The sequence below is a fragment of the Dryobates pubescens genome, chromosome Z (genome assembly GCF_014839835.1).
Source record: "Dryobates pubescens isolate bDryPub1 chromosome Z, bDryPub1.pri, whole genome shotgun sequence".
In the NCBI taxonomy this organism is placed as follows: Eukaryota; Metazoa; Chordata; class Aves; order Piciformes; family Picidae; genus Dryobates; species Dryobates pubescens.
The window spans coordinates 38369845-38394353 of record NC_071657.1 but is presented as its reverse complement, the minus strand read 5'-3'; the positions used below and the strand labels follow the sequence as shown (position 1 = coordinate 38394353).

The following is a 24509-nucleotide window of genomic DNA, read 5'->3' as shown; positions in this document are numbered from 1 at the left end:
AAGGGAAAAAAAAAAAAAAAAACCACAAAAATTTACTGTGAGGGTGATAGAGCACTGGAACAGGCAGCCCAAGAGGTTGTTGGGTCTCCTTCCCTAGAGCTCTTCCAAACATGCCTGGAAGCATTCCTATGTGACCCACCCGCTAAGTGGTTGGGGTTTTTTTTGCAGGGGGGGGAAGTGGACTCAACCTCTGGAGGTCCCTTCCAACCCTTAGCATTCTATGATTCTAGGATGGAGAAGTTCCCAAGTTCTTGTCCTTGCACGAAAAACTATTTCACTGCTTTACCTAACAAAACACTTCGTGGTGAGATTGCTGTGGCTTTAATACAGTAGTAGTATCATGATGCTTTTAAGAGATGTTGGTCATAGGCCTTATCTTGTAAAACTGCAGGACCATTTCCCAACCCAGCTGGTGACCCAGGGAAAGCAGTAGAGTATCCTTAGAACACCTGCAGCCACTGTTTCCATGCATTCCCTCTCAGCAGATAAAAGCTCCTGCCTCAGGTTTCCCTCCCCCCTTCATTCTCTTAAGCCACTCTACTCCACCTTTTCCTCCAGATCCTCACCTTCTCTCCATCACTCGCCACATTCATCCTTCGCTTGCCCCTGCACCCATCATTTTTCCATTTCACAAAAAGTGCATCCCAAGCCAACTCAGAGCTGGTCTAAATACTCCTAACGTTGTTCCCCATACACCTCACTACAACTCTCCTTAATTTTGTCACTCTCCTTCCAAGGGCTTTGTTAGAGCCTTGCCCTGTATCACAGAGAGAAAGCATGTTCAGATGATAATCACTCTTGAGCTCAGCTTTGCTTACAACATGTGGGTCAAAGTGTTGGGGGGGTTGATTTTGGTTTGGGTTTGTTGTTTTTTTCTTCTCCTTGTCACTCCCTTAAGCAGTGGTGGTGATAAAGGACTGGTGCTTAACTCCTCTTCCCACTAGAGAACAACCTCTATTTTGGCACAGTAAACAGAAGCATAGTTCTGTTTTTTGCTTTTCAAAGGATGGGCTGTTCCAAAAAGGACACAAAACCACAAATTCCAGGTGACCAGCTCTTTCTCTTGTGATAGTGATGCCTGGGTCTTGCTCTATCATTTCTCAAAAGGAAATGAAATAGAAATTACACATTGCTTAAACAAAGTCTTATCCCATCTTAAACCATCTCTTATCCCATCCCAAATTTTTATCCCATCTTAAACCATCTCTTCACCACAGAATCCAATCAGAAGGCTGTGGTCTTCACATAAAAGATATACAGCACATTATCTCAGCAAAAGGAAACCACCCACTCATCCATTTGAGAATTTTATTAAAACCATAGGTTTCTATTCTGTACAAAACTGAAGAGCTTTCTTATCTTTAAAAAAGTATTAACCACACAGGAAATAATGCAGTGTAAGTGGTTTGTTGATAAAAACCTGAAAGTTATATACAGGATTAATACCACACAACTGTATTAAGGCAAAGATTGTCAGCAACTTTAGCAATATATACAAACTACCTTTACACACATAAATATCTTATTTACAGCTAATAAATAACATCCAAAAGCTAAATCATGTGCCCTCATGTACAAGGACCTCCACTCTTCTGTATCCAAGATCTGTATGTGTTTGTATGTCATCCTGCAAGTAAGAGCGCACCTGTTCAAACACCATTTTTTCTCTCAAAGAACTTAACTGTTAAGAGAAAATTGCAACAAATATGACGTCTACAAGGAATAAATCATTATTTATTTTTAGAGGTCTCAAATGCAGTGGCTCAATACTCAACCCCACCCTCTGACTCATCACATCTCTGTTGTAGTTTAAGGGTTAGGAAATCAAATGTGAGCAATTTCAGTCATTAATATTCCAACATATTGCACTGAAGACTTTTATCCCCAAATATGCTAGCAGCCACAGCTGGAAAATAAAACAAACAGAAACACACACATATTGGCTTCAGTTTCAAGGTGGGATGATGTTGGAAAAATCACTACCTCCACACTGCCTTGCACATGCAGGAAAGACTACAAAACCCAGCATCATGTTACACCTCTCCAAGCATCTACATTCAAGACCTTCTGCCTCCCCAGTACATTATCTCCTAGAGAGCTAAAAGAGGACTACTGAACCTTTTAGAACACTAGAAAAATTGTGTTGCTTAAAGGGGAAGCAGAATGCCTACAATATATCTAGTTTTGGCAATTTGCAGCGTGCCTAATTCCAGTGTTTTTTCAGAGCATTTACTCTCGCACATCACACAACCAGCCTTCTTAAAAGGAGCAGCTGTCACAGTTCCTGCTCCTTGCTCAATTCTATCATATGTCAGAAAACCAAGCAGCTCCTAGGATCTGGCACTATATCACAGCCAAGCAACAAACTGAGGTGGGTCACTGGCAGTCATAATTCCAGTACAGGGAAACATAAGCATGCTTGTCACCTGTCACATGGATTCACTTGCACCAAAGACTGCAATACTGCAGGCACTGCATGACTGATATTTATTCTCAAAGAGCAGGGCAACTGTTGGTGGGGGTGGGGGAAGTTTCCTGCTGTTTCTGGTAGCTCATTTCCTTTGTAGTTCTTTATTAACAGTGGTAAAGGCTAGGTGGTTTCATTTTGAAGGAATGAAGGTACAGATGAGAAGCTGAATGCCTGCAGAGGACACTGGTACTTCCCCTACAACTTCTATTTAATTCCAGGGTAAGCTGTGTAAAGGTATATAGCTTAACAGATCGTATCTATTGCTAAGCAGCACTGGCATCTACCCACAGTAAAACACAACCACAAACTAGAAAATGCATCCCCATAATTAAGTCAGTCCCTGGCACCTTTTAGTAATACACACAAAGGTGTTTGGTTTTTGTTTTGTTTTGTTTTCCACACGAGAAACCTACTCATTTGCTAAATGAACACTTGAAGACAATGAACTCTAGCCACTGCCTGAAAATTCAGACATCCAAGGCAGTAAAAAGTTCCAGAGGACTGCTGAAAAAAAGGAAAGCCGCATACAGGGCTTTGCTTCTTTTCAATAAATACTAGAAAAGTCTGAGGTCAAGAAACCTTGTCATAAGGCACCATGATTAAGCAAAATTACTTACTCCTTCCCAGCACTCAAGCCTTCGGCAAGTTTTGCAGGTTTCTTTTTGTTTTTAACTATTTGGATAATGTATCTTTATGGTTAGTAACTTTGTATACTAAGACTTCCTTACAAAAAGTCTATTAAAATAACTAGGAATAGCAGGCAAAGAGCCATCAGCAGATAAATATTTCTATATATTTGGTTCTGAACATCCAGTCCACAGGGATGAACAGACTCTCTAACCTCCCCAGCATGGTGGGGGGGAGGGAGGAGAAAATCTCTTCAATTTTGCCACTTAAGCAGATTCATCAGCAGAATTTTCTTTAGAGGTTTTCTTGGCACTGTAAAGAAAGAAAAAACACAGGTAAGGTGAAGAGGAAGATGTAGTAAGATACTCATTCCTTTGCCTAGTTTATATATATACACTCCTTAACGGAAAATAGATCACGTGCTTGGGCTTTTTGGGGCTGCTGCTTGATTTTTACACATCAGATACACACAGCTCTCTGGTCTTCCCCAGGTCATTGCCCTGGAGTGAAGGTCAGCACACCCCTTTCAGTGCAGATCTAGGGCTCAGTCTAGAAGCATACCCATAAGACCTTACAAACAGCAATTGCACTAAAATACAACAACTTCTCAAGTGCCAACTTTAGCAGATAAATTCCAGTTAAAGTTGGACACACATTCAAAAATTTACACTGTTTAAGAAAAATTGATCAAAGAATTTAAGGGCACCAAGTGCTGTTAAACACCGAAGACCCAATCTCTAATCTAAATCAAAGATGCCAACATGAAGAAGTCATTCTGTTACTAGCAGAAAGCAGTGTGCCAGGAATAGTACCTGCATATGCCTGCTCAGTTTCTGTACCAACCTCCAAATCTGCTACTGGTCAGTGTGGAGGTAAGGCTCTGGACTGACTCAGTACAGTTGTTTGGACGTTCTTCAATCAAGGGTAAATGCATGACACTCTTAGAGGCATACCTCCTTTGTGTTAGCACTTTGCCTGTGAACTCCAGCAGTCATTTACACTTGACCACTGTGTGAATGTGAGGTGGTGACTTGTACCTGCTTTTCACATATGTTAATAACCACTCAAGGAGACGGTTAGCAGAGAACCAAACTAGGGTTTAAGCTGCCAAAGCTGCAATTTGCAAATCTTAGGTTACTCTGAATTGTGAGCTTCTGAAGCCTTGAGAAGGCTGGTGCATAAGTCAGCTAAACTGGGAAGCTTCCCCTAACCCAACAGGGATCACTCATACCTTCCTCTCTTCCTGTTGCCAGGCTGCTCCGAGCATTTCACAAACACCGGTGCCTCTTCTCCCCTACCAAGGCGCGAGGTGCCATCCCGTGAACAGAACACTACCCTGTGGAATAAATGTTGGACAGTGACATTGAGCCAGAAATCTTTCTAACTATATAAACAGAACTGGTGCATGGAAGTGGCTTTTATAATTTGTCCTCTGGGGCATTTACAAGGCTATGAGAAAGTTATTTTAAAAAGATAATTTTGTTACAAAAGAATGGGGGGGAGGGGGGGGAAGTAAATGCATTATGCACAGACCTCAAATTGTAACCGTAACTTTTGCTGGCTGTTATATAAAGAGCTTCTGCTCTTTTAGGCAGAAAAAGACTATTTCAGCCTCTTGGATTTTGTACACCTGTCCTTATGTGACTTTTATCAGGTCAAGGATCTTGGAAGAAAGCCTTACTCCCTCAAATGTTTGCAAACAATGTAGATTGCCAGTTCCAGCAAACCTGAACAGTTGCCTTCCTATTTATCAGTACTTCCCCACTTCTCTATTTGTTCAGCTCTGATAACTATTCTCTGATTAAATTACTGCCTTGTTTATTAGAAGGTGTAAAATATTATTCAGAATAGTGAACATAGGACATGCATATTGGGCCTATTTTTTTGCTAACAGATCTCACATCTCATGAATCATTTAAAAAGATTCAACTTGAAGTAGTTGCTCAGACTTTGTTTTAATATTCATGCATTAGCAATACCCTGCAATAGTCATGTGTTTCCACCGCTCAGGTATTCAACTCCTAAGAAAACACAGTTTAATGAAGCCCCGATTTCTTGTACAAATGTACCTTTTGGGAAAGGTTTCTAAAAAACTCTTTCTAAGCTTGCTCCCTGCAAGAAAGTCTATGCAAATGTCCAGCAGGAGAAGGAAGGAGAGGAGCTTCACATACAGAGACGCTGGTTGTTGGAGAGCCTCCCCTGGGTATTATAACCAACTTGAGACACATGAGACAGTGGGATGCAAATCATGTGGTAGTAAAACTACAGATTACACATCCCGGTGGAAGCTAACAACTCAACCTGGCTGAAAAATGCTACATTGGAGCCACTGGCACCCTGACTGTAAGTGACACATTCATTTGTAATTGTATTGTTCCACCCTGCAAGATACCAGGAATCAGGAAACCCTGTCAATTAAAATATATCTAATAATAATCAAAGCTAGTTACTTTTTCTGAGTTTCTCCTGACTTCACTCTGATTCTCTGGATATCAAATGTAAAAGGAGTCCACCAGTCTGACCAGCTGAAGAAGGTGTCTTTTTCCCACTGCAGCTTCAACATAAGTAGGTCACCAATGTCCACTTCTGTGTAAATCAGGAAGGAGTAGGTCTTGTTTGAGGACACTTCTGGCCTGTGGCAAGGGGAATAAGGAAAAGTGAAAATGGCAACTGTTGGACATAGAAAACTATGGGGAAATAATTAGATATTTGGGGGGGGGGGGGGGGGGGGGGGGGGGGGGGGGAGGGGGGAAGCAGAATGAAGGAAGTAAACTTATTCAGAGTTCTGATGCATGGAGTAAGGAAAAAACACCTCAGGCTTTTGTAGAGCCTCAAGCAATAGCTTTCTCCAGCAAAGCTAGAAAACAATCCTGGGACAGACTGCCAGACAAGGGTTGTCTTCAGTGCTGATGACATTCTCAGAGAAGCCAAACAACCACCAACCAGGAACAGTTCAGGTTCCTTGGAGTAGAAAGCAGACTGCAGTGTTTTCCAGCCCCATTTGCTGTCAGCCCAGGGACATAAGCAGAGATTTCTCTTTAGTAGCAGAGCTGTGGAAGCTAATGCCATATTTCCTTCAGCTTCTGCACTGTGGCCTTCAGATCCCCACAATCAACTCCAGGTTGCAGTTTGTTTTTAAGGAGCTTTAGAACAGCTGAAGCATAACATAAAGCTACCAAAAAGAGAAGAATAGAAGAAACCTGCCACACCAGAAAAAGTCATGCTAGGCTGACTCATATTTCCATATTTCAGATATGTTATCAAAAGCAGCTCTTGTAGAGCTTAGATCATAGCTTCAGCAGTGCATGCATCCTCTTAATCAAGTACAAGAACAGACTCTTGAACTCTCTAATATTTCTGTAGCTGCAGCTAGATCTAATTTTTCAGCTTGGTCTTTAAGATATTTGGGCAGACTCAACAGTACATTGGATTTGTTTCTGTAGCTACTCACAGTGTGAATGCAATGTTTTCACTCTCATCTAGAGTTCCATAGAGAGAGATCAGGAATGGCTGATTTGTCTTGGTTATATTAGTCTTTCCAAAGAAATGGATCTTGACCTGGTAATGAAAGACTGGGCAAACACAAACAAAAAGGCCATTAAGAAAAAAACTCAGCTTCTAAAGAAACCACTGATAATAAAACCATCCAAAAACCTCTTGTGCGAATTCTGGGCTGCCAGGAGCACTAAAACTGAGGAGCTGAGTTTCCTGCAGATATCCAGGAAATAATTTTCCCTAGGTTAGGCCTGAAGGAAATTACAATTAAAAACCACCTTTGCAGTTTTTGACTAAACTCTCTATTTAGACCTGAGTGCCACTACAATGCCAGTCTGAAGTATCACCTTCAAATCCGTTATCAGTGTGCTATTATCAGTCTTGCTGTCCCTGACTTGAAACAAGCCAGCTGTGCCCTCCCCATACAGGAACCCTATGGAGTGGGGTGGGGGAGGAGGTGGTAAGAAAGGAGGGGGGGGAGGGGGGGGCGGGAAATCAACCCACTGACACTGCAGATTAAGCACCAAAAGCCAACAAAACACTAGTCTTGCAGCTGTTCCAACACCACAAGAATGTGCCCTCTGATTGCACACAATGAGCATACCATATGGTACAGTCTGGCAAAGACACTACAAAAGGCACAAGTCTGATGATTGTGTATCTTTAAAAAAGTTGATTGCATATCTTTGAAGAAGTCACTCACAAGGCTGAGCTCTGCTGATTATTTTGCAAGCAGCAGAAAATATTTGGATGAAAAACATTGACAAAAAATTGGAATACACAGTTGTTTCAAGTGACCAGGCCACAGAATAAATCTTCATAACTTTCCTACTTGGAGCTAAAAAAAAAAGATCTTATTTGTACTCTAGCCCCCACCTCCACACCTTGAGTAAGATGACAGTGCTTTTGAGGCTTTGCTTTGATTGCACTTAATGGCAATCTATAAGAAAGCTTCATCCTTGCTCACCACAGGAACCAGAGCAGCAATACTGTCATCCTCTTGAGAGACAGCTGAGCAAAAACAGTAGTCATTGTCACCAGTAAACAAGCAGAACCTACCTTTATAGGGCATCTGAGCACGAGTCTTCAAGTACATTTTAGTGTTCCGCTTCGTTCGCACTCTGTTGACCTTGTAACCTAAATTATTGCAGCGGTTCTTCCGGCAGCTCAGACAGAGACCCTTCTCAAAGGCCTCCTTTGTGTTGCAGCGGTAGGCCATGCTGGGCTTCTCTTCATAGAGGAGGGAGTCAATGAAGAGGTGGATGGATCGTTCATGGGAGCATTTCACTAGCTGATCCACATCTTCAAAGAACAAGAATGTGCAATAGGTAGACATACACATATGATATGAATCCCTAAGCAGTGCTGTGAACAGGCACACAATCTGCTACACCAGAGCTGAGCTTTACAGGGTGGCTTTTAAAAGCACTTAAAAGAACAAATTCCTGTGCCTCTCGATCTTTGATTGCAGGAAACCTGCAGGCTATTGAAGATGTTGCTTTGGATGTTACACTATTCGTTTCAGAACAGCCTCACCTGCAAAGCCTTTTTCAGCAATCAGACGGAGTGCTTCTCCCAAGTTGCAACCTGGCTGGAAGCCTCCACCATTAGGATAAATATCGATGTGTCCAACAGGCTTCTGGATCCCAATGCTACGGTCTGGAGAGCCTCGAGTGTAGGTGTGCAGGACATCCACAAAGTCAGCATCATCAGGAGAGAGACGGGTGAGGGCATCAGCATACTCAAAGGTAGGACCAGCTGGATCCAGTCCTTAATGGGGCAAACCACAAAGGAAAACTGAGATTGTCTGCCGACACTGAGTGGTAACAAATGTCAGCTGGCTACCACAATGGGATGGAGTACTACATGTGGTTGTTGGTGTCTCTATAGGCATAACAGTGGGATCATTTAAGTAGCATCCATGTGTACAGGAGATTCAAATAAACTACCTTGAAAAGCCATCACTTTAAAAAAAAAAACCACCCACACATAAGGTGTATAAACAAACCCAAATAACTTCCTCAAAGCTGTAACATTTCCACTGCATAAACATGTAATGTTTTCTCAACATTTTCCTTTCTTGTGAAGAATTATAAAATTTCTATCTGAAACGAAAATGTCTTGCTGCTGACTCCCTGCTAGGAGAATACGCGGGAAACAAATGAGAGCTTCATTGTCTACATGCCTAAGGGCAGAGGGCATTATGTTAAAATGCCAAGCTGCAACAACACTGACATGAAAAACACCCAGAACTATTCTGCCAGTGAGGATGTACTGTCCAAATAACTACTTGAGAGATGACTGAAGGCACAGCTGAAAGGACATTTCTTTTCCACAGGAGAAGTCCTCAGCTTGGGGCAGACATCTGGGTTGCCCACCTCTGGGTAGCATCACTCAGCCTGGGCTGCCTTCCCCTCTGTTGTAAAGACTTCAGAAACCACATTTCAACACTCTGTGCTCAAAGATGACATCTTTTTCCAAAAGAAAGGTTAATCCTGGGCACTGAGGCCAACTATCAGGGCATAACAGAGGGCTGCTAGTATTGGAGTGATTTGGCAGCCTCAGTGGATGCAGTGCTGCAGCAGAGGGAAAGGAACAGTGCCTTGGTCTCCTGATTTTAAAACTGATTCCTCTCAGGAGCCAGTCATTCCTGATGTGACACCTGCCTAGTCCACTCCGAGGCATGCCTGTGGATCTGGAATGACAGCCAGGCTGAGGTGAAACAGCAAAGAGTGTCAGGAGGAATAGACTTAGGATTCCAATTGAATGCTGCTCCCAAGCTCTCTCAGCAGTGAAGACACCACAGATGAGCGATTAGTCTTAGCTTTGTTTGCTGATGTCGGCATTTCCTTTGTCACTGAGATCAGTGTTAGGGGCTCTGCTCTCAGAGTCCTGGGCTGTCAAATCAGCCCCCGGGTGGCCATGCACTCTGCCTTGCCTAGCACACTTCTCAGTCTCAAGAAATGAACCCTAAGCAGACATGTAAGCATGCACAAAAAAAGGGCAAGCATGTGTATACCTCCCTCCCCTTCATAAAACTCTGTTATTTTCAGTCTAGAATACTACTTGAGACTTAGGATTTAAGTAACCCACAGTGGATGTCTTCTGATTATGTGTCTAATCTTCCTCTGAGACTATAAACTTCTTGTATCTGTAGCATCTCATGGCAAAGAGCTCTGCAGGAGAATCTACCTCCTGTTCTTTCTGAATAGCTCCCCTCAGCTGCAAGGAATGGCTGTCTGGATGAAGAAAGCCATCTGAAGTCCTACTGCTGCAAGAGATACTGTGACCTCCAAGCCACTGATTTGGCTGGTCTCAATCACATCCCCCCAACTAGTCTCTTTTGATGGCCAGTAAATCCCTGTCTATTCAATTTCTTGGGCAGAAGCAGATCAAGGCTTCTCATCCATCACCTTTGTTGCTGTTCTCTGAACCTTTTCCAGTTCTACTACAGAAATATCAGACCTGCTGATTCAATAAAGCATGAACACAACTAAGTACTGCCAACAAGCATTTTTGGGGATTTTTCCAGAGGAACTTATTTCAGCATGGAAGAGACAGGCCTCTTCACTCTACAACCACAGGTTTTCTTACCAGTGATTCTGTTCACTTTCTTCTTGGTCAGGCTCCCAGCAATGCCAGCAGCATGAGCACCTAGACTGTACCCCAGCAAGTGGACATTGTTGAGAGGATAGTTGAATTGTTCCTGCAGAAGAATGATTTGCTTAAAGTTTGAAGTCAAATGGCAAAACATCAGAGGACATACAGGAAAATATTTTGTAAACACCAGGATTTTTCTTTGAGTCCTGAATAAACACTACATAAAATTAGCATATTTGTAACATACTTGGTCACTTGATTTAACTAACTTGCAAAAATCTAAGCAGAGGGGAATATAGAATGAGTGACAGAACACAGGGCTGTGTATCAACAGTCTTCAGACAGCCCCTTCCCACCAGTTTCTGGATCTCTTTACTTCCCAAAAGCAGGGCAAATTTCTGTCTCCCAAGGGCTGGCTGCTGTATAACATATAGGAAACTGTATTTTATAACTACTCACACAGAGCCTTCAGAAGCCCTTTGGGCTCCACAGACTGCAAGATGAAGTTTCTGGAATGCACTATAAAAGGCCACCTTGTGTAAGAGATTTTTTGTGTAAGCTAGGATTTTATCAGTCCGGCAAATGTACTGTCTGCAATAGCTTAATTTCATCTACCCAACAGAAGATGAGTAACAGGTCTGCATCACCACTGTTTTGTTTCCCCAGACACTACATACCATGTGAGAAGTTTGACTACATGTCTTACCTCCATCCAATCAATAAACATAGCAACATCCTTTCCCACCAGCTTAGTGTACGCAGCAGACACTGGATAATGCTGCTGAGCTCGAACCAGCCAGTCTACGACGATGACATTTGAATCAGGTTCCCTCTTGTACAAAGCATCCACCAGCTTTGGGACCCAACTTTCATACATTCCTGTCACCTGTTGTGTTTTTTAGTTAAAAATGGAAATACATTAATATCTGTGGCATACAGACACCTTAGCCAGTACATCTAGCACAGCTTATCAGGAGTATAGGTAAAGGGAAGATTCCACCTCTTTCTTCTTACCGTCCACCCATGGATCACCACAAAGGTTTTACTGGTATGGTTGAAGTTGCACTGTGCCAAGCTGTTCACCTGTCCAGGAACCAGATAGCAGACATCTTCATCGGGCTCTGCAGGTGTCCTTAAGGAAAACTTGCTCTCAATTCCCTGAAAATTGGTCTCAGTCTCTGCTGTGCAAGAACACAGAAAATAGACAGCAGTGTTTTAAGAGTATTAGGACAACCAGTTCAGAAGTCACAGATACAGTGTTGGAGAGATGTCAGGAATAGTCAAGAAAATTTCTCCCCCTCCAATGCCCTACTAAAAGAGTTCTTGAGAAACTGGCCAGTTGTCAGAGAAGTACAAATTCCTTTTAAGAGCCAATTTTCCCCATTACATGATTAACAGGAAACCTGTTTATTTTTGTAATTAACACAGGAAACTGCACAGGACAGTCATAGACAGGACATGCAAACAAGCAGCAAGGTCATACCATACTATTACATATTTTGGTGGTGCATCTTCTACTTCAATAATCATTGCAGGTCTTATTTTAAAGAGACTTGTTTGTCAAAATCAGCACTGTTTGGCAAAATGCTATTTTTAAACTTTTTACTAACAGGAGGTGAGCGATTCAGGCATCCATTAAGAAAACTAACTAGTTAAAGTAGAAGCCTAATTCAGATCATTTAATCAGCAACAACAAAGAAAATATCTTCCTCTTCCATTTTGAATCTGAGAGTGGAGGGAGAGGAGTGAAGATCTTGTACTGGTGCATGTGATAGCCTGAGAAAAATCACTTCTTGGAGAATCCCCTCCAGCTTCAAAATAAGTTTTCCCTTTGTTTTTGCCAAGGCAGAGAAATTACTTTGCTATTTCCTTTGGGAAGTAACCTGAATCAGACATAAAAAGAAGAGGAATTTAACACTTAAGTACCTCCATACCCAGCTGACCTTGTAACTAACTGCAGCCTTGAACTCCAATGTTTTTCAAAAACCTATCCCTACTTTGGCAAGCTGCATTTCGCAAATACCGATTGCCTATTTCCCAAGCGTAGCTGAATTCAGGCCAACTCTGTCCTGCGCAACATTGTGCTTCCTGGCATCACGACCACCATGCTTTCACAAACTCCTAAACACACATTAATGAATGGCTCCAAGCCAGTGTAGGGAATGCAAAAGGATACTGTGAGACCTCATGCCAGACACACAGATTTCCACTCCTCTTCTTTTTGACTGCTGAAGAGGTTTGTCATGACAAATTGTATGTTTGTATTTCTCCATGAAGTGTGCTGCATCACTCAAAGGCAATGAATGATCATCTACCTATTTTTTTACCAAAACTTATTTTTTCTGGTCTTCACATTCAAGCTACCATACTCACTCAGCCCTCAGCTAGCTGTTCGTGAAATGCTTGGGAGGGCCACAGAAGTCAGGCTTTAACCTCACACAAGGTTTAAAACCACCACAGAGGTTGACAACAATGCTTACACACATGACTGCCGTCATCAAAGGCTTAACACTGCCCAAGTTCAGCAGGACTTCTCACCTGCTGAAAGCAAAGCACATGCATGGAAGTAACATGAACTTGTTCACTGAACAGACACAGTTTTAGGTTTTGGCCTTGACCACAATAAACTGCTTAGCTAACCCAGGAAAATTACACCAAGAGCTCCCTTCCCCCTAAAGAAAGGGCAAAGTTTATGAAAAACAGCTTCCCCAGAACAAGTGTTCACATAATGGTGAATAGAAGACTTTACCTGCTGAAAGAAAAATTAAAACTAACCAAGTACTGATCTTCCTCAGAAGCTGCCCCTTCTATTTTTGCACTTTCAAAACAGCATTTTCTCAACTGAAATAGCATGGAATCCCTTTCTGAAACAAATCTTTTAGACTTACACTATTTATTTTTGTGCCAGAAGTCCCAAAGACTGATTGGTTAAATATCAACTATAACTTTTCACTCAGCAGTGAATCAGTGAATCCCTGAAAAGGTCAAGATCCAGCTTTCACCTGGAAGCCATACAACAGAAGGACTTTCAATTATGTATATTCCTGTCCAGCACGGGAAGGTGACCAAGAATAGTAATTAGTTGATAGTGCTTCCTTTCATAATTAGATACCATTTCTCTTCTAAATTAAACCTGATAATTAACCAAATTCTAAATTAAATTGATATCTTGCCTGGTAGTGTGTTTTCAACTACAAACACATGCTATAGTTTGCATGCAAGCTCAGACTCCATCTCTTTCAGAAGTCTGGAGTTTCATGTGCACTGTACTTGACAATGTGCTTAGAAACGTGCATCAAAGTCAGATAGATTTAAGTACAATGGCACCTACCTCTGAAGATGTGCCAAGTGCTTCACAAATTCGTATTTCAGCCTAAAATACTCTGGGTTGCATTTATGGGCATAGGAACACTGAGGTGCAATCACCACCAGGACTCCAGCAGCTGCAAAGCCACAGCCCATGGATTAGGGAAACGGTATAAGGCCACTTTGCTCATTTAGCTATGATGCATGAGAAATTAGAAAGAAGAAAGAATTGTTAGCATCTTTTTATTCTCACAAAAAGCGTCACATCTAATGCCACTGGCGAGTTACTCCTTACGTGAGGGAAGTGTGTGTGGCAGGGTTTGTAACAGATTTCTTAATGATGCACTCAATCTATCCGCAAAATTCACCTGAGTTAGGCTTTCCAAATTCTGCATGGCCCAGACCACACAGAATGACTTCTCCCAGCCTCATGTTGTGCTGCATGCAGGCTGTAATATCATCTCAGCTCTCACATTATGAAGATTAAATTTTAGAATTACCGTATGTGGCATGCAATATCACACACTGACTCCTACATGTGTCCTGCTTTAAAACTGCAGCAAACAATCTACTGGACAAATGGGCAGAGTCCAAGGGCATGAGATTTAACACATCTAAGTGCAGGGTTCTACACACTGGCCACAACAACTCCATGCAGTGCTACAGGCTGGGGTCAGAGTGGCTGGAGAGCGGCCAGGTGGAAAGGAACCTGGGGGTACTGGTTAATAGTAGGCTGAACATGAGTCAGCAGTGCACCCCAGGGGCCAAGAAGGCCAATGGCATCCTGGCCTGGATCAGGAATAGTGTGGCCAGCAGGACCAGGGAGGTCATTCTGCCCCTGTACACTGCACTGGTTAGGCCACACCTTGAATCCTGTGTCCAGTTCTGGGCCCTTCAGTTTAGGAAAGATGTTGAGTTGCTGGAATGTGTCCAGAGAAGGGCAACAAAGCTGGTGAGGGGTTTGGGGCACAAGCCCAATGAGGAGAGACTGAGGGAGCTGGGGTTGCTTAACCTGCAGAAGAGAAGGCTGAGGGGAGATCTTCTTGCTGTCTACAACTACCTGAAGGGAGGTTGTAGCCAGGTGGGGCTTGGTCTCTTCTTCCAGGCAAGCAGCACCAGACCAAGACGACACAATCTCAAGCTGTGCCAGGGGAGGTTTAGGCTAGATGCTAGGAAGAAGTTCTACACAGAAAGAGTGATTGGCCATTGGAATGTGCTGCCCAGGGAGGTGGTGGAGTCACCATCACTGGAGGTGTTTAAGAAGAGACTGGATGAAACACTTGGTGCCATGGTTTAGTTGATTAGATGGTATTGGATGATAGGTTGGACTTGATGATCTCGAAAGTCTTTCCCAACCTGGCTAATTCTATTCTACTGAGTGTATCACTTGAGAAAAACTAGTATTTCCCTCTCCTATTTTTGTACCTCATAAATAATCTTGGTCTATATAAAAAAAGTATTCAGAAAAACTGTCATACATGGACTTTTGTCACAGATAAAAGATTTCAAGTAAAAGGTCTCCTTGAATTGTGTCCTAACTGTCCAACAAGTAATTTGGGCTCATTTGTACAGCCTTACACAAAGCCAAACAAATGTTTTCAATGTACACACACACCACTGTTTAATGGTGTCTTTTAACCTATATTAGTAAACCGGGGAAACCCAGAAACAGGGAGTCTAACACATGGATAGATATTTACCTGAATTTGCATCAGATTTTACATAATGTAGAATAGTAATTAAATATAAAGAAAATTATGCGGATCCATACTGGGATATTGAAGTTTTCAGTGACAAGAATTCAAGTCCATTTCTAAGCTAGTCCTTGAAAAGAATCAGACCTTGAGGTAAAAATGTGTAGTCTTAAATGAATGCCTTTGCTAAAAGAAATTTTAAATCATTTTTAAACAAAAATAAGAACAAAATCACATTTTCCCAGGCTTACTTCAGCCAAGGTATAAAGGCATGTATTCTGTATTGTAAAAGCCTCCAGGCTTCCCTGTTACAAAATAGTTTTCTGGACACAGCTATGTGCTTACAGTTAAGAAGGTGACCTTCAACAGGATTATTTAGAAAACTGGGAAAGGCAGCAGAATTAAGACACCAATCTCAAATCAGTTGTCTTTTCTGACAGCCTACAGGTTGCATTCCTCAACTCCATTTCATCATGCTCTGCAAGCTATCATGATTTCTTACATGTCCACTTACATAATCTCAGTTTTCATATTTTAAAAGAGCTGTCCTGTACATCCAGGTAGAGAATATTGCAGAACTCAGAAGAAAGTGTGTGTGTGTAGCTTAGAACCTAGGGGGAAAGTCCATTTAATTTTCTGTTTTAAACCCTAGTTATGACATTTTGGAGTTGGAATTTGTGAAATTCCACCCAGTTAGGGACTCTTACCAATTCTGAAAGCATCTCACTAACTTCAAGCATTCTGACAGTGCCAGTGAGTTTACATATTAATTAAAAGAATTTATCTTCAGGTTTCCTTCATGAAAAGCCTAAGTCAACTTAGCAACTGATTTTGATGGAGAAAACTTTATCACTGCTCAGCTAGGCAGAGAATGCGAGTTCTGAGGAAGTAACATCTGGGATATCAAGCAAAAGTTAAACTGCCCATATCAGACACAGGATACTAAACATGTTAACAATGCATTTGCCAAATTCAGTGCACTTTGACTAAGGTTTTTTAAAACGCATCTTTGATAAACAACAATTTCCCACCTTTACGTACACAGAAATGGAAATACTATTAGCTAGGATCACTAGAAATTACATTACCAGACTATGTAAACTCAACCCCCCAGGGACATGTACAGCAACAAACATCTGCACATAACATCTAATATTTACATTACCATTTGAAGTTAACTAAACTAGCTCTTCCCTAAGCGGACAACAAGTATTAGGATCACCCATCAATCAGTCATACTGAATTCCTAAATGAGTCCTAAAGCACACTCGTGGTTAGCTGTAATAAAGGGGCTGTATCACAAGAATAGTTATCATTTAAATTAATCTGTACTAGTAACTGAAAGCAGACTAATATATGTTGCAATCCCATGAAATTTACCCTACAAGTCAGGTTATTGTTTAACTTTGCTGTAAAGAAATTACAACTTCATTTATGTCTGTCTTAATTGCAGAGCCCTGAGAGTATGTTCTCCTTCACTTTCCAGGCAGTCAACAGAAAGAGCAATACGTTTAAAAAGAATCTGAGCCCAAGTTCAGATTCTGAGCAAGAACTTCCTAGCTCAAGCCCTGTATCTGGAAAAACGAGAGCAAACTTCTATTCTCACACTGTGCACATGGGTGCTCACCCCTCTCTGAGGCACTCCCTGTCAAATAGATCCTTACTCAACCTCAGCTGGGAAGCCTGTAACCCAGTCCACTCTTGGCACCTACCAGTCCCTCTGGGATATCTGTAATTAGCCAAAGACAATAAAATGCAATCTGTGTCAGACCTTGCATTAATAGGGAGGAAAGGATGCATGAGAAAGCCATACAATGCAAGCACTTTCTGCACAGAAGGGGTTCTGGCTAACTTTTAGGAGTGCTAGTGCTAATGCTGCTCTCCTGCACAGTTTCTGTGCTTGACAGCCTCACATCTGTGCCTACTCAGAAATAAATTGTTTCTGGAAATATCATGCCACAGGTGCTTTGGTAGGTTCATCCCAAAAACAGCCAGAGAAAAAGACTACAGCTCACATCATATGACTGCTGTAATCCCTGACTCCAGACTTATACTGGTTAAAACAGAGATAAAAATGTATTTCTGGTAATGTTTTTATTTTTCTCTGGAACACTAATATTATCATATCCTAGACTATATTTTTCTGTGTTGTTTTTTAAATACTCAGGATTCCTTGAGGGGTGGATTATGTATTTTCTGTGGCTTCAAACATGCTTTTTACTGCAATGTGCATGAAATAGTGCAGAACTGAAGGCTTGGATAGCTTTAGGATGGTCATACAACCTGTTTTCATACAACTTATTCCTAAGAAGAAACAATATTATCATCAGTAAGTCTACAGCAAATCAATTCCTACAGGAGTGAAATATCTGGGAAGGTATTTTACTGTACAAAAGTTGGATATGGCAATGAAAAGTGCTTTAGATTGCCTCTGATGGCACAAGATCAGATTCAAAGTGAGGATACATTCCTGTGGCTGTGCCTAGCATGCCATGGTCTTGTAAAAAATTTCCCTCATTTCCATAAAGGAAATAACAAAGACATCAACAGGGGGAAAGGGGGGGAGGAGGAATAGAACAACCAGCAGTTCCCATATTGTGTTTTAGTATCACAAAGTGGCTCAGACACATTCTCTTCTAAGGCTGTGGACTTCTAAAGACAGATGTTACATGTCTACCCTTAGTGTGTGTGTGATTGCTGCAAGAAAGTTAAGACACCAACGAGGCACTGATAACACACATTTGACGAGCGGCAGTCTTCTAAAACAAGCCACATTGCTCATTAAAATTGCAATCATGATTAACCGAGGGAGCATTAGTGAGCAGACAATATTCACACACGATCCACTTTCCCCATCCTGAAGGGTGCCTATGGACAAATGGTAACTACTACAGGCTGCGACTACATAACTACTACAGGTCGCTTGGATATACAGACACTGTGAGGGTACAGTCCTCTTCACTCCTTGCCTAAGGGGCTCCGCTGCGTTAAGAATGTTAACTACAACCCAAAAGCATTGTCATGGCACTGCTGAAACCCAGCATTGTCTTTTACAATTTGGATCGGGAACTATATGAATTTCGGATGAACGCTCTCATGGGGACGGTCGAGTCCTACGCTCTATAGAGGGCCATGGCCCTGCAAGGAGCCGCGGGACACTACTGTGGTGCTGCTGTTATGCCAGTCCACCTTTAGCAAAGAACTCTTCTAAGTCCCCTTGCTCCTGGAGGGGAAAAAAACAAACAAACAAAAAACCCACCACCAACACATCGCAAAACTGCACTGTTCATGCCATCAACACAGAAGGTTGTGCCTGTGCTCCTAGCGGGGGACTGGCCCTGTGTCTGTCCTAAGAGGACAGAGGTCTTCCCAGCATCATTCTCCAGCGACTTTGCAGGCCACTCCACGCCACTCAGGCCCCACAGCATTCCCAGCATCCCATGAGAGCCTCGCAAAGGTAAAGTTGCGAACTCTCCGTTGCCAACATACCGGCGACAGTCCCCCAGCGAACACCCACCACACCCCCATCAATGCAACCGGCATGACCGGCAGCCTCCCTGCCCCTCCCGCCCCAGCCGTGCCCCGAACTCCGCCCAGGTTGCACGCCCCCGCACCACAGCCCCCACCCTCCCCGTCCCGAGGACTTACCGCCGCCGGCCGGAGCAGCACCGAGAGCAGCCACCCAGCGCAGGCAGAGACAGGCGGCGACCAGGAGCGCCTTTCTCCCCATCTCGCCTTCTCTCTCCCTGTGCATTGCCGCAACAGGAAAGTTTCGGTACAACAAATAAAAAAGCCTAAGGTTTCGCTGGTTTGGCTTGGGTCGGGTGGTTTTTTTGGTTTTTTGTTCTTTTTTTTAAGAAAACCACAACTGTAGCACAAAGACTGCAACTGCCCAGCCTGCCGCGCCCCCTCTGCGGTGTCAGCCCTTATGTCCCCGCCAATATGCAAATATGCAAATGATCTCCTAGCCCATTGGGCGCACGCCGCGGGGCGGAGCGGAAAGGGGCTTGGCTAGCGGCCCCGGGCTGGTCCGGGGCAGCGCTGGGCGCGGGTGGTGTGGCTTGGGCGGTGCGGGCCTGGGCTCCAGCTCTGACGGGCCGGGCTCGACTCTGCTCGATTCGATCCCCCGGAGCTCGGACAGGAGTCTTCGTTTATGAACCCCAGCTCTGCTCTCTCCTCCCCGCGCTGTGCCCTGCAGCCCTGCTTGCACAGCCAGGATGCGGCCCCTCCGCTTGCCTTCTGATCCTCCTTGCCTTGGGCGACCTAGTTTCTCTGTCTCCAGAGAAGAGCTTCTTTCTCATCCATGGTTTTGCACTAGGAATCAACTGCTAACTGCATTGTCAGTTCAGTTCCTCCAAGGGGCCTTCCGAAAAACCTTTGCTAAAGCCTTATTTTGCCAGCTCTCAAGGGGATACAAGTTTGGAGCGTTACATTAATTCACTAGAGGTTGCATCTCTAGTTTGGAGAAATGCAAAGCTGCCTCTGAATTTTTCAACTCTTTCCACCCTCCTCTCTCAGCAGGCAGCTTTGTGTCAGTGGCCACTGGGTGAAAGATCAGTTAGGTAAGGACATGTAATAGAAGAGCACTAAATTAATAACGCTGGTTTTCATTTCATTGTGTGGTGTATTGTCAAAGGGCCCAGCTTCATAAAGACACTTTTGACAAGAAGTGAGGACTCCCTGGGTTTTGCAATACGAAGCAAATGGGATGCACTTTGAGGGCAACTGATTCTTCTCAGATGAGGTAGCTTAGAGGACTAAAAGACTATTCAATAGGAGGTTTGCTCAAGTGAAGCAGAGCCGATTAACATCTTCAACATTAGATCCTGTTAAAATACCAGTACTATCTCTAAATGAGAATACATCTCTCCAAGTTCCCCCACCACCAGTCCCTATTTATATCTAAATGGCATGTGAAGAGTTTAATGAGGGTGCAAATGGACCATGCTGAAACTTTCTTTCCAACTGAGATAACCAGGGCAAGAGGGTCAGGAAGGGAGGATAAAGCAGTGCATGAGGTAGTGGGAGAGGGTGAGGGTCAGAGGCAGGGACAGGAGGTGAGGAGGCTGGGAGTAAAGGGTTGCAGCCTTCCTTGCTAGAGGATGGTGGTGATGTGAGTGGAGAAAAATATCATTTGTACTGCAGCTTGCTAAGTATCAAGCATATCCTCTACCCAGTGTTTGTGGTGACATTCTCATTAAAAAAAAAAAAAAAAAAAAAAGCAAGATTTTTCTATGTCTTTTTCTCCCCAAGTGTGGACTAAACAGTGCATTTTCTCATGACTATCTTAGTTGAAACTCTGTAGCGCAGTTTCCCTCTTATGCATCAGCCCCACTCCATCTAGGTTCAGACATACGTAAGAGGAAATTCTAGTCCTTACAGGCAAAATCTGGCAAATCAAAAGAACAAGCAAGTTAAAGTGAACAGCTTTAATGGAGAAATGGAAGCTGTCAGGCTGCCTTAACCACAGGTGATGCTACCAATCTAATCAGAATAAAACAGAGCACAAAGACTCCTGCTTCGCCCATCTATACCCACGGCTACTGCAGCAAAAACTTACATTGCAATATGTCTGTGGGGAGATAACTTGTATAGACTGAACTGCTGATAGGATCAGATTAAGCAGGCAGAGAAGCATGGTGGCAATGCTTGGAAGGCCAGCCCCAAATGGACTGCTGGCCCCTACTAATCTCTGCTAATCCACAAGTTATAATCAGACTTCCAGTTTATTCACAATACAGATAGTGAAACAAGGGCAGGCAGTAGATCTACTCAGAATAAAATCGGATGTGTTATACTGAAAATACTTCTTAGCATATTTGTTTGTTCCTTCTCATGCCCATGCCTCGGTTTTGAAACACAATCTGAGTTATGCCAAGTCTTCACCTAAAACAAAGAGGGGAAATTAAAATGCTAAAAGAAAACTTTCAAGTGATGAAAGACTGGTGTGTGAGCAGGGGTGTGGTAATTCTGGTTTCTAAAATATTGAATAAATTGCCTGTCTGTTGTAAACCCAGCTGCAAAATAATCTGAAATAGATGGAACTTCATGGAGGCAGAATGTGTCCCTGAACACTAAGCAATGTTCAGTGACACCAGCCTGACATAGCATATTTTCTGGCATGTAAAAACTTTCTTTCCCTTGCAGATAATCACAATTGTAAGGAGAAGCTTCACGGCATCTACTCAGTGTGCTTCAGTGCAATCATTAACTGGATTTGAGTTTTGCTTCCTCTATAAAACACGTAATCCTGTAGGGGAAAGCAGAGCTCTATCAAGTAAAATAGAGCCTGATTTATAGTACTCTGGGATTCCAAAGTGGGTGGAAGGTAATAGAGTGAGAGCTAAAATGCATTATTTCTTACAAGGAGCAGGAGGAAAGTCTGGAGGAATGGAGACAGGAGTTGCATAACTAGGCTAGTACTTGCATCCATAGACCATGTGGAAGGTTAAAGTCAAAACAAACCCACAAGTGTCTCAAACACAACATGAGCAGTGTTGGTTTGTATTATGCAGCTGTGCTAAAACCTCAGTCAAATTTACTGGCCTCACACAACAGCAAGCAGGAGGAGAATCAACCCCAAAATTCTGTTTCCACAGTATTGCTCCAAAGAAAGTTTGAAGCACAGGGAGGGAGAAGGAGAAAAAGAGATAGAGAGACTCACATTCAAAAATTCCTGGGCTGTTTTAATTCTATTCATATGAAAGCTGAGGATCTGAGGTCTTCCAGGATGAGAGATCTTCCAATGAAAGTATCTTAAAAAAAACAAACAAATGCCATGTTCTGTTCTTCTGAGTAGGAAATGCAAGTAAGTAAGAAGGCTTTTCTCCCCTTAAAAATATTTTAATCTTCTCTTCTCCCCCCAAGACTGGCAATTACAAAAATACTCTTACCTGCTTATGTTTGTAATGACTACAGCAACCACTTGATGTGCTATGGAAATCCTTTTGTGTTTGGCTGAACCTCTTTAATGTACCCTGAGTGAAGAGTAACATGGCCTTAGCCATCCAGGGCCTTGAGGGTGACCTTTGACAAGCCACCAGCACTGTTGTACAGGCCCTTTTTTGTGGCACAGTATTGCCTGCCTTTCCACACTGGCAGTGAGCATGGGGTGCTGACACCTCTCAGCAGGGGCAGAGGCAGCCCAGTGACAGGCAGGCATGCAGACAGGTGAGAGCTATAGTTGCACTAAAGCCTGCATCCCAGAGTTATCTTGAATTTCCATAAATGTGCAGCAATGGGAAAGGTTACAGCAGGAACAGCCTAGGCATCTGTTTAGGAAGAAAACTCATTGAACTTCACTGTTGTTGCTACCTGGTCTTCTACCTCAGCTCTGCTGAAGGATCAGAAATATGGGAAACAGTGTAATAGCTGCAGGTCTAACTGCACTAGGCGGGACACCTGTTCCTCCTGCTCACTTTTCTGTTTTGCAGAAGGGCTCCTTCAGTCTTCAGTGCCACACAGGCAACAGGAGGAGGAGATCTTCCTTGTGTAAAGTAGCCTTTAGCCATCTTGCCTTGTTTATCCTTTCTGTTGCCGTGGTATAATTTGCTCTTCTGTTTGTAGGTTGCCTTATCTTGCAGACAAGGTCTTCTTTTGCTGATTAGCACAAGGATTCATTCCTTTTCATTCTGCTTTCTTATTTTCAGTGCAAAATGCAAGCTGTCTGCTCCTTCAAATAAAGAGATATGGATTAGATCAGGATGCCCTACTCTGCTAGTGAGCTTCAGATCAGGCTGTGCCGTAAGCTTGTGCTATGATTTTCTCAACAGTGTTTTAATCAATTATCATGCTGTTGACAGTGCCTGCCAAAGTCAGATAGTTGTCTCACCAGACACATCTTTCAAAATGCAATGCCAGGGGAGAGACATTCCTGCACTCTTTTTGGGGTGGTGAATAGGAGAGTGTCATCCATCTCCCCACTCACTGGCTATGGGGCTGGTGTACTGATCAAGCATGGGCCCTCTTGCTGTCTTTCACACAGCTCCTAAGCCCTGCCTGCAGTAGGTTAAAGATGACCTTTTTTGAGACTTCTGCAAGATTATGAAAACATGCAAGAACAGGAGGGAGAGGAGAGAGAAGAGCTCTTGCCTGACTAAAAGCATTTATTCTCAGTAGGGCTTGAGCAACTGTTGGGGTAGGAGCTAGCCCCTGCATCTTGCGAACAGGATACCTAGTGGAGTGAATTCAGTGTCCCCTGATCTCCATTGTTCTTCTGCAATTTGATAAACTTGTATCTCTAGCCATGGGAATGGAGCCTTCTCACTCAGGTCCCAGCCTGGCAGCCTGGATCCCTGCTTGCCAAGGGGAGAGCAAGTAGGATGAGAGAGCAAATCACAGCATCACCAGTGTGGGAAAATCAACGTGTCGAATCCACTTTGAGAACTGTATCAGGGAAGAGAAGTCACTTTTCTGGCCTCTGGGCTCTTCATCAAGGGAGAAGATAATTGCACACTTTCTGCTTTTCCTTTATTTTGCTCTGCAAGGCTGACAGATGGTGTGTGGTGCAGCCAAGGCTGGATTCCAACTTCTATCTCCTTTGGTCGCTTGCAACTTACTGAGAACAGATTCCTCCTTGGGCTGACATTTCCATCTCATCCCAAAGGGGATTTATTTTAATTTTCATTTAAAGTTTAATCTGCTCTGGGATTTCACAACTAGTGAGTAAAAAGTCCCTTCTGGCCCAACACTCCTGCCGTGGATATCCAACCCAAGTGCTCATGGAGTGAGGAGTGTACTCCCAAAGGACAGATCAGCCTGCCTGCAGTCAAAGCACAGTCGTACAGTGCCTATGGGAACTACAAAGCAATCCTGCACTTCTATATGCATTAATTTTTAGATACTCTGAAGATTTAAAATATTTCAAGCAAAGCCTGAATACACTTAACTATCTGTCTTCAGACTATGAACAGGAAACAGGTCAAGTTTGCTTATGGACAGTAGAATTACCTTGTCTGGACTAGTCTATTAGCCACATGGAAATAATGAATAAACAGAATTTATTTCCACCCACTTAATATGTATGCTGACACTTTGTAGGGATATGTACAACTGTGGTCCCTGTCCCAGACATACTCCTGCCAACATCAAGATACGGCAACAAAGAGGAGATATAAACTAGAGGGAAAGGACAAAGGGAAGGCAGGTGAGGCAGCAGTAAGGTCCCATCATTGATCAATTGACGGTATTCACCATGCAAATTGTGGGAGGACCCTCAAAAATGAGACACCTGATTCCTTGGTCATGAAGGACTTCAGATCCTGTAGGCAGGCTTCTCCAAGCTGGAGAATAACATTTTCCTTGGAGGTCTTTCATTC

General features: G+C 43.1%; 1 protein-coding gene across 4 annotated transcripts; it reads right to left on the bottom strand.

Annotated features, from left to right (window-relative positions):
- Nucleotides 1-1268: 1268 nt before the first annotated feature.
- LPL (lipoprotein lipase) lies at nt 1269-19093 on the bottom strand. 4 transcript variants are annotated; one of them, XM_054177987.1, is made up of 11 exons: nt 18841-18952; nt 13524-13693; nt 11207-11373; nt 10899-11078; nt 10187-10298; nt 8129-8362; nt 7652-7894; nt 6549-6669; nt 5548-5730; nt 4329-4433; nt 1269-3409 (listed from the first exon to the last, which is right to left on the bottom strand). In XM_054177987.1, exons 4-11 carry the CDS (start codon nt 11067-11069, stop codon nt 3364-3366), a joined length of 1215 nt encoding a protein of 404 aa, XP_054033962.1. In that variant the 5' UTR covers nt 11070-11078; nt 11207-11373; nt 13524-13693; nt 18841-18952; the 3' UTR covers nt 1269-3363. The 4 variants fall into 4 exon arrangements, with proteins under 4 accessions (XP_054033962.1, XP_054033963.1, XP_054033960.1 ...); XM_054177988.1 differs by having other exon boundaries at nt 11207-11370; XM_054177985.1 differs by lacking the exon at nt 13524-13693 and having other exon boundaries at nt 18841-19093.
- Nucleotides 19094-24509: the final 5416 nt, after the last annotated feature.

Coding starts and splice junctions, on each gene's coding strand:
- LPL (XM_054177985.1), bottom strand. CDS start 18,946: ATGCACAGGGAGAGAGAAGGCGAGATGGGGAGAAAGGCGCTCCTGGTC. Junction 6,670..7,651: donor TGCTCAGATGCCCTATAAAG/GTAGGTTCTGCT, acceptor GTGTTTGCCCAG/TCTTTCATTACCAGGTCAAG. Junction 4,434..5,547: donor TCAGGAGAAACTCAGAAAAA/GTAACTAGCTTT, acceptor TTTATTCCACAG/GGTAGTGTTCTGTTCACGGG.